Below are 18,091 nucleotides of genomic sequence, written 5' to 3'. Positions count from 1 at the left end.
TTAGAAAAGAAACAAAATATAGCATGTTAAATTAAATTCATGGTACATTATTCACCAAAACATAATTGGTTTTTTTGCTAGAAAGGAATAGCATTAATGTTAATTAAATCAGTATCCAGTACAGATACTGAAATTCTACATTATTTTTTCTACGAGGATACTGCATTTACGGACTAAACATAACCCAGTAACAGAAAAGAGAATGAAGAAGGAGATATATAGATTAAAAGGGTAATGCAGCAGTAACATTGTGCTTAACAATTGAAATGAAGAAGCAAATGACCGAATCCTTCTTCATGCTTTCTTTTGTTTGAGTTCTGGCGGTGGTGGTGGGGGAAAGATTGCACGGAACAACCATGCTGCCAATATTGCTCCGGCAAAGGGGCAAATCCAGTATACATACAATTGGTCCCATGTGTTGTGCCAATTGTTTAAGTAAGCCCAACCAAAAGCCTGCAAACAAAATAACCGATCACAGTTTTTCATTGCCATCTCTAAGTTTGCCCCTCCAAAAGATTCAAGAAACAATGCACATAACAAGATATAACCTTCATAGCTAATAATTACAAGTCATCATTTTAAGCCATACACAGGTTAATAGCAAGAGCAAGTAATATGAAAGACAAGAAAAACGAAACTTTAGCAAGGAAGAGCAACATAAAAGGTTTCCTATCTGAACAAAACAAAACAAAAAGTAGAAACATAATAATAATAATAATATAAAACAGAACATAGACCCTTCTTTAACATAAACAGAACACAGCACAATGAGACCACAGAACAGTGTGCCAGAGTTCCATAGATTTAGATTGGCCAGAACATTATCTATTCGGGTTTGATATATTGGGCAGCATATAAAGGAAACACCGTAAATAAGCATGTAATGACAAAGACATTGTCTTTTTACTGTGAGTAGTTTGTTTCGATTTATAGAACATCAAAATTGTAGAAACTTTGCCGAGGTTACAATAGGATTTGACAGTTAAATAACACAATAAAGATCGGACACAGAGGAAAGGAGGATAGCTGCAGCATACATATGACTGACATGTTCCATAGCTGAATAAAGTTGCAAAAACAAAGCATAATATTTTCTTAATTAAAGCCTGGTGCAAGAATTAGATTCCAGAATCCTTAACAACAAATCCTGGGCAGAAATGGTTTAAAAAAAAGGCAATTTACAATATAATGTTTCAAACTCAATATACATTTATAACAAAATTCTTTGATAAGGTGAATAAGATATGATGATTAGTCTATTAAATTGTATCGGTGAAGCACTTTTTAACACTGACACTTGAGATTTTAAAGACGGATTCACTCACTTTTGTGTATAAATTTGACACCAAAGAATAAAGAACTAAAATGAATATTCTTAAATTTTCATAGACTATAATGTCCTACCAATACAATCTTGAGGTCAAAATTAAGCAGTTTTTCAAAATAATCATTCAAATCACCCTAGAATCAATGCAAAAGACAGCAATTGTAAAGACAGCAGCAAGAAACACATACAATTAAATGTATGAAAAAAATAAAACTGGCAATTGTAAAGAGGTAATCACTCACATTGGCAGGATTCATGGCTGGGCCAGTGTAAGCAGATCCAACCATGACCAAAACTACAGTTGCTGTGGCTAGAAACCAGATCTTCAACAAATCACTACGAGGGCCCTTGAGGAAGATGAAGAGAACGATAAAGGTAATAAAAAAGGTCAACACCCCTTCAACAACAGCCCCAGTATGCAAATCCACTTTCAGAGAAGGACCTCCAATCATATGCCTATACTTTTGAGGAATCACTTCCATAATTGCCATTGCACCAGCAGCAGCACCAACTGCCTGTTCACAACTCATCCATCCATCAAAATTTCCTTGCACAATTCATAACAGAAAAAAACATAGAAGCATTTTCTTAGGCCTTTTGGTGATACTTTTTGTTAAAATTGATGTTTTATCTATATAACGTAAAGGGCCTATACCTCAACCTTTAATCCAAATCCTTATCAGACAGATTAGTAAAACGAAACTTCCACTCTAACAAGAGAATTACAATAATGGTATGTTTGGCGGTATTCTCCAATCAAAATAGAAATTCTGCTCTAGAACCTGTGTTGAACTCTAATGCAAATTCTTACTGGGCAGATTACTAAAACATTTTGATAGAAAAACAATACTAATAGTATGTTCAGATAGAGTGAAGAAAGGAAAGAAAAAGAGAAATAGCATGTTTATCTTATTAATTTGCATATAAAAAAGTGATAAAAAAGAAAAATTAATTTAAAAACAACAATTGAAGGGCACGTTTACTTTTGCTTTCGTTTCATGTTTTCACCATAAAGGTACAAAAGTAGCAATTGGGTTTTAAATCTTCAAATATTAATAGAAGAACTGTTGAAAATCAGGTTGTCTTGTAAATTAAAAATGAAAACAACATAGCATATAACAAGACCCATATTTAACTCCTCCTCCTCCTTATCTACCATCCACGCATTTCCTAGAAAGAGTAGAAAGAAAAAGAAGGCCAAAAGGACAGAAAAAAAAAAGTTAACTTAAAAGCAATTCAACAGAGTAAATGGTCATTTTAATCCTCGTCTCGTGACTGTACGATTCCTAAATTAAGAAATAACTAAATAATGTCAAATAAACTGCTAAAAAATTCTACTTAAATATACGTTGATATATCAGTTTAATCACAAGGTCTTTAGCTTATTTGATGGTCAATTTACAATGACTTATATCTTCAAAAAATATCCTTCAATTCAGGATCTCATGTCATAGCGCCTATAAATTCAATTGTACTAGCGACGCCATACAGAGAGAAGAGAGAAAAGTTAAAGACCCATAGGACACAAAAGGAAATCAACGAACCTGGGCAGGGAAACGAAGCGCCATTGAGAAGAGCGTATCAGAGCCGAGACCAACGGCGTAAAAGGAAGCGGTGCCGGTGGGGTTGAAGCTGGCGCCACCGAGGGCATTGCCGATGAGGGTGAAAAGGAAAACAAGTACAAAAACGAGGGTAATGGTGACAATGAGAGAAGGGTAAGGGAACCCGTTGTAGGAGATGTCTTGAAGGTTAAGGGCTTTAGTTACGTACCCAGAAGCAATCCCCAACAGAGAAGAACAAAACACCCACATGAAAGTCAACACCCCGTCTCCAATCGCAGCTTTTATGGCACCAACCATCTTTGATTTTTTCTTCACCCCTTTGGAAAATTGAAGAGAAAACGTAGAATTGGAGAAGCTATGCTTCACTCAACCGGTGATAGTGGCACCGGTGAGTGATGAAGCAGTGGCGATAGCAGAGGGAGAAAGAGAAGAAAAGGTGTTTGTGAGGATGAATGGGAGATAGAGTTAGGGGATAATTAAGAAAGCATGGATCTTTGATGTTGATGGAGAGTATAGAAGAAAATGCGAGTGATTCACCTAATCAGTGGTAGGTGCCGTCCAACATGGAGCGTACTCGAAAACAGATAGGCTCCGCCAAAACAACCTGCGGTAACCGGTACCATCTGGTTTGTTACTGTAAGAAAAGAAGAACACAGTTCAAAATAAATAAGAAAATTACCTTTCCCTAATAATCCGATAAAAATGTTACATTATCTTACCATCTAATTTAATATATTAATAGAAATATATACCTTACGTGGACGCCTGTTATTTTTAATAATAAAATTATAGTTATAAAAATAAATACAAATCATTTTAATAATAGAAAATAATTGTTATTTATTTTATAATTTATTCTTTTACTATAAATAATTATGTTAATTTAAAATAATGTTTAAGTTTAAAAAAATTTAATTTAATTTAAAAAAACCACTTAAAAATAAAATTGATAAATTAGTTATTTTATTAAAAAAACAGTTACTTATTAAAAACTAAAATTAAAAAATAAAATCTAGAAGGAAGAATCTCTTTATATAATGATTATATAAATAATACTATACATTTAACATTTTAAATTAAAAATAAATAAATATAATCATTTTAAATTATTAATAGATTTTTTTTAAAGGATTTCAAAATATCATTATCATTATCATTTATTGCATATCTATTTATTATATGTGGCCAGAAATTGTCGCTGGCCAAAAAAAAAAATGATTTCCTAGGAATCAAGTAGGTTGGAATTTGATTATGGGTGAGCCGGTTTCAAGTCTAGTTTTTCATAACAAATTTAATGGTGGTAAATTTAAGAATTTATTATTCTTAATGTTATATAAGAAATAACAAATTAATAATTTAATTATTATTAATGGAAAAAATGTGTACTAACTTTTATTATTAATTTAAAAATTATTGTTAATAATTTATAAATTTAGCATTACACATCTCATTCTTTAAACTCTTTATATTAGAAAAATAAAAACAAATTTCTGAACGTTATTAAAAATTTATCATTAATCATAATTTTACGTTCCAAAAAATACTTTTAAATTTTATAAGTTTTTGTTTTGGTAGATTTAGTATTAACTTTATTTACTATATCTTAATAAATTTGTTTGTAGTTTGAACTGACTCAACATCCTCTTCAGTATTAGAATATTCCTTTTTATCAAGCAAATTAGTGCATTTAGAAACTATTTTTAATTTTTCCACAAAACTAATCTCTTTAAACGTCAAAAAGGATAAGAAATTGTCGCGCTGAAGTACTATGAGTTGAATTTAACTAAACCCTATAAACTATTGATAATGAAAGTGACACTAGCATACCACCATCAAGATTATTAACAAGAGAATATTCATTCACAATACAAATATCATCATGATTAACCACCACTAGCTTTGGTTGTACTAAGCAATAGGTTTTAGCAGAATAGGTTGCACTATAAAAAGTTGAACCATAGATTCTACCACAAGCTCTACCATAGGATCTACCACTTGAACAAAAGAGCCTTTAGTCAAATCCTTGCACTGACCACCTTAAGACAATCATGTTGTATTTTTGTGCCAATTGTTTTCTCTTTACTAGAAATAACATTGATATATTGTTTTAACTGTCTATAGTTACATAGATCATGACAATTTATTTTACAATTTGAACAAAATAGAGGAAATTTCACATACTATATAACTACAATAAATGCAAATCTTGGTCTTTTCCACAAAATTTAATTAGGCAAATAAAAAAAATCAACATTAACCAAGACACTTGCAAAAAATCCTAGAAACTTATTTATGGTATAATAATATAAAGATAAAGGTGTATCAATTTCATGTGTTATTGAAAAATTTTCTTTCGACTATCAATACTCTAAAGAAAGGTCATGAATGTGAATTCAATATTGAATTTTCGTGAGTTTCATAAAAGTTAGGACAAAATCTTTTGTCCAAGAAAAAACATGAAGATTGTCAAGAAATAAATTTCAAGTTTCAATCATCAAACACTTCACGTGTCTTCTAAAGAAGAAAAAATAAAATCATTGAACTCTTTGTGAAGTGAAATTACCATTAACTCAAATGTTTCAAAGTCACATAATTCTTTTTACAAAAGTTTAAATGTATAAGCAATTTATCATTTTTTTTTGTTAACAAAATACATTCATAAAAATGATTTTCTTTTTACTTTTGTAAACAACAAGATAAACTTCCATAAACATGTAGGAAAAGATAATTAAATCAAAGGAATATTACAAACATATGAAGTTTCTAGACAAATATATAATTTTGTACTTACATATTTAAAAAATTTAGAGAAAATAATTTTATGTTATCTTGATCCGTAAGTAACTCTAGAAAAATATGAAACCTCGAAAAAAAATAGTCATATTTATAACTCATGGAGGGACAAACCTTCCTTCAATTAACCACCCATACCAAAGGTTCCATGTCTCCACGTATTCCAACAACATAAGTGAACTCTAGCCACCCTATAGCCACGTATGCAGACCCAGTTGGCTCCGACACACAATCACAAACGAGTGTTTTGAGTGATGCACGACCCGTGCTTCACACTTATGGATACCAACTGTAAAACCTACATTTCTACAAACCACCACTACGGCTAGGGTTAGTGTAGACGGTGGTACACTTTGATCTCATTCTCAATTAAGTTATTTATTTAAAGGTTTAATCATTCCGGAGGTCCTTATTTTCGAGGATAATCTCAATTTCGTCCTGTTCTTTTTCGGTTTCTCAATTAGTTCCTAATTTTGTGAAAATTGTAACAATTGGGACCCTCCCGTTAAATTGGACCCAACGACGTTAGTCTGTTGTTGACGTGGCACGCTGGATTCATTTTTTTAATTGACGTGGCTGACTGAAGTAAGGGCACCTTAATTGACGTGGATAATTGTATTTTTTTAAAAACAAAGAAAAGGAAAGTATGAATGAAATATTGGGATTGAGATTGAATTTTATCGAATTAGGGATTGGGGTTGGGATTGGGAGAAGTTTGTTCTGAAATTGTGGGGTTCTTGTAGGGTTCGTGCAAAGTTCTCTCAATTTCACAAATTGGAGTATGAATTTGGGGATTTAGGGTTTAATCGAAGTTGACGTTGACAGAGAGCGTGCAGTTGTCGTTGTCGTCAGAGTTGTGGGACCTTCTTCTGTTGGAATCTCGAGTGTCCAGGTCAGTAAAAGTTTGGTTTTGTATTCATTATTGATTAGAGGGGTCATATGTTGTGTTATTTTTATTGCGATGTTGGGTGGTGGTCCCCGTCGTTGTAGTGTGTTCCATTTTTTATTGCGATATTGTGGTCCCCCTATGTTTAAAGTTGTTTTTCTCTGTGTGTGTGAGTGCGTTTTGTTTATGGTTTTAATACATGTTTTGTCGTCATGTGATTGCATTATAGGTGTATAAATACATATATATAGTGTTTTGCGTCATGGACGAGGATATTGAGGTTGTCTTTCACCATGGAGGGAAATTAGTTAATGATGGGAAGCTTAAGTATGAAAGTGGGGGAGACATCTAGGTTTTTGTTTGACCTAGATGTTTGGAGTTATTTCGTGGTTGTTAGTGTAGTGAAAGGTTTGGGATACAATGGGTTTAAAGATCTGTGGTACTATGTAGGAGGGGCTTCAATGTTAGATGATAAGTTAGAGTCTTTGTGTGATGACACTGTTGTCATGCATATGGTTAATTTAGCTAGGCTGAATGGTGAGGTGCATGTGTTTGTGATACACCCTTTTTTTGAACCCAAAGTCATACATATGCTGGAATATGTTGGTAATGATGAAGGACAAGTTGAAGAGAGGGTTGATGTAGATGGTGAACAATAAGAGATGGGTGAACAATAAGTGGAAGTTGAGGCTGTTATGGAGGAAGAGGTCCATGGACTTGAAGAAGTTGGTGGTGTGTTGGAAGAGATGGGTGATGTTGATGGACAAGTGGAAGTTGAGGTTGTTATGGAGGAAGAGGTCCATGGACTTGAAGAAGTTGGTGGTGTGTTAGAACAAATGGGTGATGTTGATAGAGAAGGGGAAGTTGAGGCTGTTATGGAGGAAGATGTGCGTGGACTTGAAGAAGTTGGTGGTGTGTTAGAACAAATGAGTGATGTTGATGGAGAAGTGCAAGTTGAGGCTGTTATGGAGGAAGAGGTGCATGGAGTTGAAGAAGTTGGTGGTGATGGTGAAGATGAAGGTGAATAAGTGAATGAAGTTGAACAAGATGTGGAAATCTGAAGTTGGAATTCCTCTTGTCACAGTGGTAGTGGTGATGGAAATAGTGAGTGGTTGGAGGGGCTTGTTGATGTCAATGTTGGTTGCGATATAGATGATGATATACATGCAGATTTGGAGGGAAATGTGGAAGTGGAAGTCCAAAGTGTGTCAAATGACTTTAGTGGACCATATTCCAGTGGGAGTTCTAACAGCATGTTTGATGTTAATGTAGAGGGTGGGAATGATAGAGGTGGGAATGATAGAGGTTTGTCAGATGATGAGTGGGAATCTGAACAATTAATTAGTGGAGCAGATAGTGATGAAAACGATACCGATGTAGAGGGTTATGGGACTTTTGCAACATTTGTTTCGCCAAAAAGTATGGTTGACTACAAGTGGGAAGTTGGGACATATTTTTGCTGAAAAGCAAGACATTTTGGATGGTATAAAAAGTTATGCGTTGGATAATGGAAGAAATATTAAGTTTGTTAAGAATGATAAACAAAGAATGAGGTTCAAGTGTGTGGGTGCAAAAGGTAAATGCCCATGGAGGTTATATTGTGGTTATATGAAGGCAGTCAAAACATGGCAATTGAGAACTATGCTAGACAATAATACCTGCAATAAGGAGTTCAACCTTAAATTAGTTGATGCCAAGTAGTTGAGCAAGAAGTTATAGAAAACAGTTAGAGAGAATCCAACAGTTAAGGGTGTGGATATAAGGGGAAAAATTCAAAGGAAATGGAACATTGGTATTTCAAGGTGTATGGCTTATAGGGCCAAAAACATAAAAACAGAGCAAATTGATGGTTCTTTCAAAGAACAATATAAAAGGTTATATGATTATTCCCATGAGTTGCTGGCCAAAAATCCAGGCTCAACAGTGAAAGTAAAGGTTGAGCATATGGGGGGTGAAGTCCTGTTCAAGAGATTTTATGTATGTCTAAAGGCCTGCAAAAATAGTTTTCTGTCATGCAGGCCAATTATTGGTTTAGATGGAGCATTTTTGAAAGGTAAGTACGGTGGTGAGTTGTTAACAACTCTGGGCCGAGATGGAAATGAGCAGATGTTGCCTATTGCGTACTGTGTTGTTGAAGTTGAGAACAAGGATTCGTGGAGGTGGTTCTTGGAACTATTGGTAGATGACCTTGGAGGGGCTGAAATATGTTCTTCATTTATCTTTATATCAGACCAGCAAAAGGTAATAGTCATCATTAATTTGTACTTGTACATTATTACTTTAGGGCCTGAAGTATTGGTTGCCTTTATTGATTACTTGTATATTTGTATTGCAGGGTCTACTTCAAGCAATACAAGAATTGCTTCCTGAAGTTGAGCAAAGGTTTTGTGTGAGACATTTGAATGCCAACTTCAGGAAGAAATTCCCTGGCAAAAACCTCAAGCGTTTAATGTGGAGGACAGCTACAACCACACACCCACAAACCTGGGAGATGGAAATGAGAAACATAAGAGCAATGAACGAAGATGCTCATAAGCATTTGATCGTCATCCCTCCAAGGTTAGTCTTCAAAACTACAACACATGCAGAACTTGGATGATCACTGGAATTCCCTGCTGTCATTCATTGGCAGCAATGAAGTTCCTCAACATTGATGGAGAATAATTTATTGACTCTTGCTACATGAAGTCCAGATATGAGGAAACATATTCATCAATTATATATCCCATAAATGGAGCCAACATGTGGATCATTACTCCAAATCCTGATGTGTCTCCTCCACACAAAAGACTATTTCTTGGAAGACCAAAGAGAAAACGAAGACTAGAGCAATGGGAAATGAGGAAGGATGATTCAAGAATGACCAAATCTGGGTTGCGGAAAAGATGTGGCATATGTAGGGAACATGGCCATAACAAAAGTCGTTGCCCATCAGAAACCCAAGCAGGACCTGTGCATTGCGACGAATAAACTTCATCCACTCAACAATCTGAAATAGCACATCAGACTCAACCTCAAGCCTAGTACACTGTAGGGATGAACTTTTTAATAGTTTAAGGCTACAAAACATTGTGTAGGAAAAAACAGTACATGTAGGAAAAACATGGAAGATTCTGCTTTTGTCATCCAATCAGTGTTATTCTGCTTCTGCTTTTGAGAACACATGAAAAATTCTGGTTTAATGGTTATTTTGGTGTGTTTGATATATTTGCCCAACCAGTGTTTACATTATTGTTTAATGCTTTATCAAGTTTATGTAATTTGTACATGTACTTTTAATGATATATTTGCCCAACCATGCTTGTTCTTATCAGTTCACTATGAAATCACGTCATGTGCTTGTGCTTATCAGTTCACAGTTCTTTACGAATAGTATTTTGGCCAAAACTTACAAACAATACTTTGAATTACTTCCTTACCAAAAGTTACAAACAATACAAACTTTTCAAGTCAAAATAACTTTGGTTCATTGCATCCTAAGTACATTCCATCATAATTACAATGAAAATACTCCTATGAACGAAAGAACACTAATGTAACTAAAATAATGTTCACCAAACAAAGAACACAAACAATCCCTAAGAACACGTTAAGCCTATTTTCCAATTTCTTCATTGACAAGTCCAAATCACTTATAATCTTCCATCCACCTTCCATTGCTTCTCTGTTCAAGAAAGACTCAGTCTTGCCTTCACACTTCACACTCGTTTCCCTTTCCACAACCCCATCATCAGCACACCATCTGAAGTAATTGCAACCATCATCTTCACCACCATTATGTGAGAAGAAAACACCAATTAGGGCAACCTCCAACTCAAAAAACCAACAACAAAAAAAAAAACCTTACCTTGAACTTAGGGCAGCCCCAAAATTGCTTGCCTCTGTTCTTAGGTGTTCTCGCAGTTCTGACAACATATTTCATCCCACACTAGCAAAACGGACCACCACTGCTAGATCCTCCTCAACCACCACCACAGACCACATTATCGTCTTGCTTCCCCCACCCACTACATGACGAAGAAAAACAGGGATGGGTCATCTTCAAGCACAACAAAGTTATCCACCTTCGAAGAAGAACAACAAGCTGAATGAAAATATAACCTTTTATTAGGGATTCAAGCAGGGATTTATACAAAGTTCTCTCCCTTTAACTTTTCTCCCACATTTTACTAAGTTTTTAATTTTAAAACTATCCAAATGCACATCATTCAGCCACGTGAATTAGAAAACTCAGTCCAACATGCCACGTCAATTAAGAAATTGAGTCCAGTGCCACGTCAACCACACACTAATGCCGTTGGACCCAATTTAACGAAAGGAGCCCAATTGTTACAATTTTCACAAAATTAGAACCCAATTGAAAAACCGAAAAAGAACGAAACGAAATTGAAATTCTTCTAAAAAAATAAGAATCTCCGGAATGATTAAACCTTATTTAAATATAATGTAAATACAAGTAAGGGGTGAAATAATTTAAAAATCACTGTACACCCATTGCAATCTTTTTTAAGTACAACCCAACCAAGACATTAACTTATAAAGGTGCTATCACATCATATGCATGTTTGAGAATGCTATGTTTAAAATATAAATATATGGTGTTTACACTCATCCAAGAGTCAAAAGAATCTAATAATGGTGATTATAAAAAAATGCTTTATTATTAGCTCAGAAACTTCTTTTTCTAATCTTAGTACATTTGTTCGGAGTAGATTATTCAAATACATAATTTTTTTTAAATAATAAAAGTTCGCTGATGGGAGATATAATTTTGAAAAATAAAATATAGCACTTAGAAGGTATTTCAATAAATTTCGTTATAAATATTCTTTAGAATTTTTATTATCAGTTAAAATGAGTTCATAAATTAAAAATAAAAATTTATACATACAAAAGAAATTTTATGAATTAGTTTACATACAAATTAATTTTATTTTATAAAAAATTATTTTGTTATTTTCACTTTTCCCTCCAAAAATAAGTTAAGAAAAGCTTACAAACATGACGATATAGTTTAAATTTATGGATAAATTTGTACAGGAGAAAGGTACAGCCAGTAACCCAACCAATAAGTTGCAGGTGATGCATCACCACCGTATATCTATTTTTTGTGTAAATTAATGGCTTGAAACTCTTTGAAGTTGGAACAGGCACACTTTACAAAAATACTGAAATATCGAAAATGTTTACCAATGGCAATCAATGTTATCAATATTTAATTATTTTTTGTGATTTATGGACGGAAAATAGCGAAGATAAACTCAGCAACTACCACCAAATTGATGCACGTGCTCGTCCAACATTTGAGTGGCAATCTACATTTGAATGTTGAATCGCCGTAAGGTCTTTAGGGTTTATTTGATTTAAGAAAACATTGGACCAATTCATCGTAGTTGACTTGTTCGTTTTTTCTTTGCTTATTTTGTTTCTTAATAATTAAATATTTTAGTTGTTTGAAAACGGCCTCTTGTCTTCCACACATATATATAATACGAATTCATAATGATGATAATGATAAAATGTAACACTAATTATAGGAAGGTCGAACTTAAAAACTTATGTTATAATAGTTTTATAGCTTATTGTTGTTGAAATGTACAACAACCCACTTTTTAGCGATAATAAGTGCACTAAACACGTTCCTCAGCTAACTTATCGAAGCAGACAAATATATTGTTTGTTTAAGTATATCTCAATCATCTAAACCGACATGTATTCAGCCCAAATGAACTTGACGAACTTATTGACATTTACAAATTATATTTAAGAGTAAATGTTTAAAATAAGCTCAAGCAAGGTAATTGGACCACATGACTTAGGCCCATTTGGATAAGGATCCATGAATAGTAATATTTAGGATGTCGTTTGGGTTGTTTGCACTCTTTTGACATGTTTTAACTCAAATTTCAGCCTACAACACCAATTAACAAGCTTAGAAAAAACTAATGTCATTACTGAAGTACCTGAAAAACACTAGAAGAGGGTTGAATAATGTTTTTAGAAAACGTTTTTCGCAACCCTTCTAATATAACGCGTTATCAAGCGTGTGAAATATTCTTTTGAAAGCTTAGACGCTCGACTTGAAATATATTGATATATTTTGATAAGGTTGTCGTGCTATTCAGAATGTTTCTACTACAGTGTTTTGTAAGAACTTTTTTTAAAGAGAAAGGATCGTTTAACTTGAAAGTTCTTGTATTTTGAAATATAAAGCTCAATTGCAGGTTTTTAAAGAGGATTCTTTAGTAAAGAGAGGAGAAAATAACACAAGAGATTTTATACTGGTTCACTCCGACTGAGCTACGTTTAGTCTCCTCCGTAGAGGGTTCCACTATAATCTTCACACGACTACAAATGAGTATTAGCACCACTCCTAGTACTCAGTTACCTCACCGAGATTTCCTGAGTATTAACACCACTATTGGTACTCAATACCCTGCCGAGATTTCCTTTAAGTATTCGAACCACTCCTAGTACTAGACTACCATGCCTAGATTCCTCAACTCAAAAGAGTTAAGTTGTAAGTATTTTAATTCTCTTCAGAATTGCAATCAATGATTACTTACAAGTAGTTCAGACTAAATCTCTCTACGAGAAGATTTTATTACAATAAAATGTAGTTTAAACACTCACATGTGTTTCTCTATTCTTTCTTACAGTAGTAAGAAATTTGACTCTTAATCTCAAGAGTATCTCTTTCTATTATTCTCTTCTCTTCTCTTCAGCTCAGATGTATTCTTTTTTTTAGCTCTTTTATCTCTTTTATTTAGGATGGATATGTCGTTGTAAGCTTTTCTTTTTTCTCTTCGGCTATCCTCTATTCTATCCTCTTGATTTTCTTCTTGAGAGATATTCTATTTATAGGCTTCATGAATATTTTCCATTAGATTGAGTTTGAAGTTTGTAGCTTTGATACTTGTGTTTTCTCTTTCTTCTTTTCACAATAGTTGTTGTGTAAGTCAACTTTGTCAAAGCATGCATACTTTTTCAGTCCTTTTCTTGAAGTAGATTGTACGATCTTTTTAGACTTTGCTTCAAGAGTGGAACATTCTATGATTATCTTCTTTCTCTCTAACGTCCATATTATGATATTTGATCTATAGCATTGTGGATGCGTGTAGAATAGCTTATTTGCAAAATTAGAGTAAATTGTGCATGCAACATATATGGTTTTTCTTATCACTTTTGTTGTTTTTGAACGTTGAGTATTTAATGTCATTTAATGTTTGCTAAAAACAACAAAGTGCTTTTTGATTTCCTACCGTTTGGTAACATTTTATAATTAAGTTCTTTAAGTTGAAGATATCGAGCGTATTTAAGTACTTCATCATAGGATGAGGTATTTGTTAAGCTCATGGTATCATCTGGTCAAGCAAAAGCTTCTTTGACTTTTGTCTCTTTTTAGACCGATAGTGTTTAACTTGTTTATGCTTTTCTTATGTTTTTAATCTTTACGTCTTTTAATGTTTTTGTCGAAGACATTGTCTCAACCTGTTTTGGTTTTCTAGAGAAGGCAAATACTTAATCCAACTATTTTAAGCATTGAGCGTTTAACTCAATCTCTCTTGGACGCTTTTAGACAAGACATCGTCTAGTCATACGTCTAGGTGTTTTATCCTATATGTTTTTCTAATTCTTAGGACCTAAGTGTTTTCCTATGTTTTTCTATGTTTGGGGTTCAGGTTTTAGTTTTTGTTTGTTTAGAGGTTAAGCTCCAAGTCTTGTGTTTTTACCCTAAGTTATTTTCTGATTATTAACCCGTTTCAATGTTATTTGATTAAATTTCAAAATATGAGATCGTTTGTTCGTATAGACGATATTTTCTTTAATAATTAGGTCAAAATGACTATATTCATTCATTTCTAAAATTTGGAAACCAAAATGTATTAAAGTTTGAGAGAGAAATGAATTCCAATTTCGCATGTAAGTTTAAGAACGAAAACATAATTAACCCAAAAATATATAAACACATTATGTATTATATAGAACATGTTCGAGCACATCTCGGTCATGCCAATATGAGTATTGTTTATCTAAGAATATCTCGGTCATCTAAGCCGACATGTATTCGACCTAAATGAATCTGACCAACTTATTGACATTTGTAGGTTATAGTTTATTGTAACGGTTTAAATTAGGATCAAACAAGGTAATTAAACCACATGGCTTAGGCTCATCCAGGTATCCATGAATAGTATTATAAATAACACATTGTATGAGGTAAATTAATTATGTTTATTAATTATCGTTTTTATTACCAATTGTCGCACTTGGATGACTTGAGCTAGAAGGGACAAGTACTGTTGGAGAGAATAAGTTGTTAAGATAAGATTGTTTATAAGACTAAACTATCTAAACACCTTCATATGTTTTGAAGTTTAATAAACAATAATAAACGAAATGAGCATGACAATGTTATCATTAGAAAAACAATATAGCTAGGATATAAAAGTAAGAAGATAAATAAGAAAAATTATGTATCTATTATGCAAACACCTATTCTACACTATGTAGGTTATCCACTACAAACATTCACTTACAAGTTAGAAATGAAAGTTAGAAAAAAGAAGAAGATATAAGAAAAAAGTTTCGTTCATCAAAAGCCGTGTCACATGAATAGTCTAATCTACTTTTGATAAAGTTATGAAAAACATGTTTGTTCTAACAATAAGGCATCAATCTACTACCATCTATGCTAAAAGCTATGAAAAGTCAAAACACAAGGAAAAGCTTCATCCAATAGTCATAATATCACCAAATCTCAAGACAAGTTTCGTATAACAACTATATCATCAAATATGTATAAATAGAAGCATATAAAAGAAGAAAAGGATAACGATGTGCAGAAAAATAACATAAAGATAAATCATCATCAAAGTTGAGCGAGGAAGTCTCTTTGAGCTATTAGAGCCAAATCCTTTTACACAAGGGTAGAGATAAAAAAGAAGAGCTCAAGAAAAGGAAACAATCTCAGGCTTTAGTGTTATAAACTTACTTTGTAAGGAGAGAAAAAGAAAAGAGAGTGATAGAACGAAACACTAAGAAATACTCTTAAGCTTCATTGTAATTAGGGATGCCAACAGGTCGGGTTGGGCACGAATAATGCCTATGCGTAACGAGACCCGAAAAAAAAAATCCACCCGCTACCTGTCTGCTACCTGCACATATACTCATTTAAAAAATACTCACGAGTATTTTAAAACTCGCGGATACCCGATAATATTTAAAAAATTATATTTTTATAAATTATTAAAATAAAATTACAAAAAATATCTAAAATCTAATATAAATTAAATTAAAATTTAATTTTAATTAAATTTAACCTTATAAAATATAAATTAATTTCAATTTTAATTAAATTTAACTTAATAAAGAAAATTATTTTTTTTTTACTTTTTTGCGGGTAGCAAATATTCGCGGGTACAGATAGTTAATACTCGCACCCGACCCGTTCATAAGCGGGTATTAAAATATCTGTTACTCGTAATCTGCGAGTAGTAAATATCCACGACTACGAACTATCGGTGCCATCCGTAATTGTAATAGTAGCTTACTATTTGTAAGATGAGTGAAAAGAGAGAAACACTTATCGAGTCAGTAGACAATATTGTATTGAACATATATCTTCTCTATGAGAGTAACCGTCTAAGGACTTGTAGGTAATTAGTTTGATTGCACATTCTGAAGAAAATTAAAACACTTGTTGATTAACTCAAGAGAGTTAAGGATTACTAGGCAGTGTATCAGAGGATACCAGGATTGTGTAGTGGAAACCAAGAGTGGGTGAAACTCAACTAGTCTAGGGTAATAAGAGTTATTCATTGATTAGGGATACTAGGAGTTGTGAAGAATATTGCGTAACCAAGAGTGGGTGAAACTCAGTCTAGGTCACAATAACAAGTGGTTACTAGGTTGACAAGGACAACTAGGAGTGTGTTAAACTCAACTAGACAACGTATAAGGGGATACCGGGATTGCCTAGGGATACCAAGAGTGGTGAAGAATACTTTACAATTAGGAGTGAGTGAAACTCAGTCAAGGTCACTATAGCAGGTGGCTATTGGTGTACAAGGACAACTAGGAGTGGGTTAAACTCAATTAGACGATGTATCATGTTGATACTAAGAGCATGTAGGGATACCGAGAGTGTTGAAGAATACTACACAACCAGGAGTGGGTGAAGCTCAACTAGACAATGTATCAGGTTTATACCACAAAGTAACCAAATATACCAACAAATATATTGGGTAATTTTGGAGTATCACAAGTGTCATATTCACAAGGATTTGACAGAAAACACAATTTTTTAGTTAGTTTAATCGTGAATGAAATAGTAAATGATTTTCATGGAGTATGAAACAAAGTTGATTTATGAAAACATAGCAAAAATGTGTTGTAAAACATTTTAGATTTGAAAATGATTGTCGTCTTGTTTATGAAAACATGTTGAAGTTTGACTACAATACTTTATCCCTCTCTGCAAGTAATCATGTCTTGAGAGTTTTCTTTGAATGTAACTCTAGGTCAATCTTGGCACCTAGAGCCTAAGATCACCAAACTTCAGTATGATTCTTTAGTGACTATTTGAATGGATCACCTAGACTAAGATCAAGACTCTAGTTGAGTTCCATTAGCTATTTTCACCGGAAAATACTGTTGTGCTTAGGGTGTAAAATTGTATTGAAGGGGACTTTGGAGGGTGAGACTATTCTGACTCAACCAGTATCACACTTACATAGAGTATGATATCTAGGTGGTGTGAGTCAAAGGAGGTTCCATATGGAATATGGTATGATATGAAAGAGAGTCATAGTTAGGAAGCTAGTGGGGTTAACATTGTCATGGCTTAGTTAGAGACATTGGCCTAAGTGGTGGGACACCACTGGAGCATTTGGGAGCAAGCATGACAAGTGCAAAGTTTCACGAGTTCATTCAATACATAGTCTTCCAAAAGTGGGATCTAGATTTATTGTGTTGTTTGAACCACTTTGAGTTGATATTTATTTGATGCATGAGGGTTGATATCTAGGTTTTGATTTGATGAATGTGAATTGTTTACGTTTTTGGGTTGCTTTAATTTTTGTTTGAGCCATTTGAGCTGAGAATTGAATGAGCTAGTTGAATAATTGATGCTAAAGAATGTGAACCATTCAAATATTTTGATTGGTTTTTTATTTTTTTATGGAAAAATGTTAGCTGATTGAGTAATTGAATGTTAATGAGAAAAAGGAAAAAGACTAAGTTAAGGGTTGAATTTATGTCCTTGTAGTACAATGCATTAACTTTAGTAAACTAATTTTAGTTTATTTCAAAGTTTTAATTTGAGAATTTTTGAGAAGATATTATCTCTTTCTATTTGAGTTTATTCTTATGAAAAATTAGCTTATCCTTGCATCTGTGTACCTTTGTTTATTTTCTTATGTCATGATCGTATATTTTATATATACGGGAGTAAAGATACAAGCTAATGGGGATGATAACTTTAGAGCTGGAATAAGGAACTGAAGAATTAGTATAAGGGTA

The 18,091-nt window shown here is 33.2% G+C and overlaps 1 protein-coding gene across 1 annotated transcript; it reads right to left on the bottom strand.

Moving 5' to 3' along the window:
- LOC124830879 (aquaporin SIP1-2-like) lies at positions 1–3,425 on the bottom strand. Its single transcript, XM_047304744.2, has 3 exons — positions 2,872–3,425; positions 1,570–1,842; positions 1–453 (listed from the first exon to the last, which is right to left on the bottom strand). Exons 1-3 carry the CDS (start codon positions 3,184–3,186, stop codon positions 295–297), a joined length of 747 nt encoding a protein of 248 aa, XP_047160700.1. The 5' UTR covers positions 3,187–3,425; the 3' UTR covers positions 1–294.
- Between the last annotated feature and the right edge of the window lie 14,666 nt (positions 3,426–18,091).

Source organism: Vigna umbellata, chromosome 5 (assembly GCF_029865625.1).
Source record: "Vigna umbellata cultivar VRB3 chromosome 5, Vumbellata_1.0, whole genome shotgun sequence".
NCBI lineage: Eukaryota > Viridiplantae > Streptophyta > Magnoliopsida > Fabales > Fabaceae > Vigna > Vigna umbellata.
Note: the sequence above shows the minus strand (reverse complement) of the source record. Positions and strands in the feature narration are given on the sequence as shown.

Excerpts from the sequence above, each read along its gene's own strand:
- LOC124830879 (XM_047304744.2), bottom strand. The coding sequence starts at position 3,186 with ATGGTTGGTGCCATAAAAGCTGCGATTGGAGACGGGGTGTTGACTTTC. Across the intron at positions 1,843-2,871 it reads CGCTTCGTTTCCCTGCCCAG|GCAGTTGGTGCTGCTGCTGG; the intron begins GTTCGTTGATTT and ends AGTTGTGAACAG. Across the intron at positions 454-1,569 it reads CAGCCATGAATCCTGCCAAT|GCTTTTGGTTGGGCTTACTT; the intron begins GTGAGTGATTAC and ends TTTTGTTTGCAG.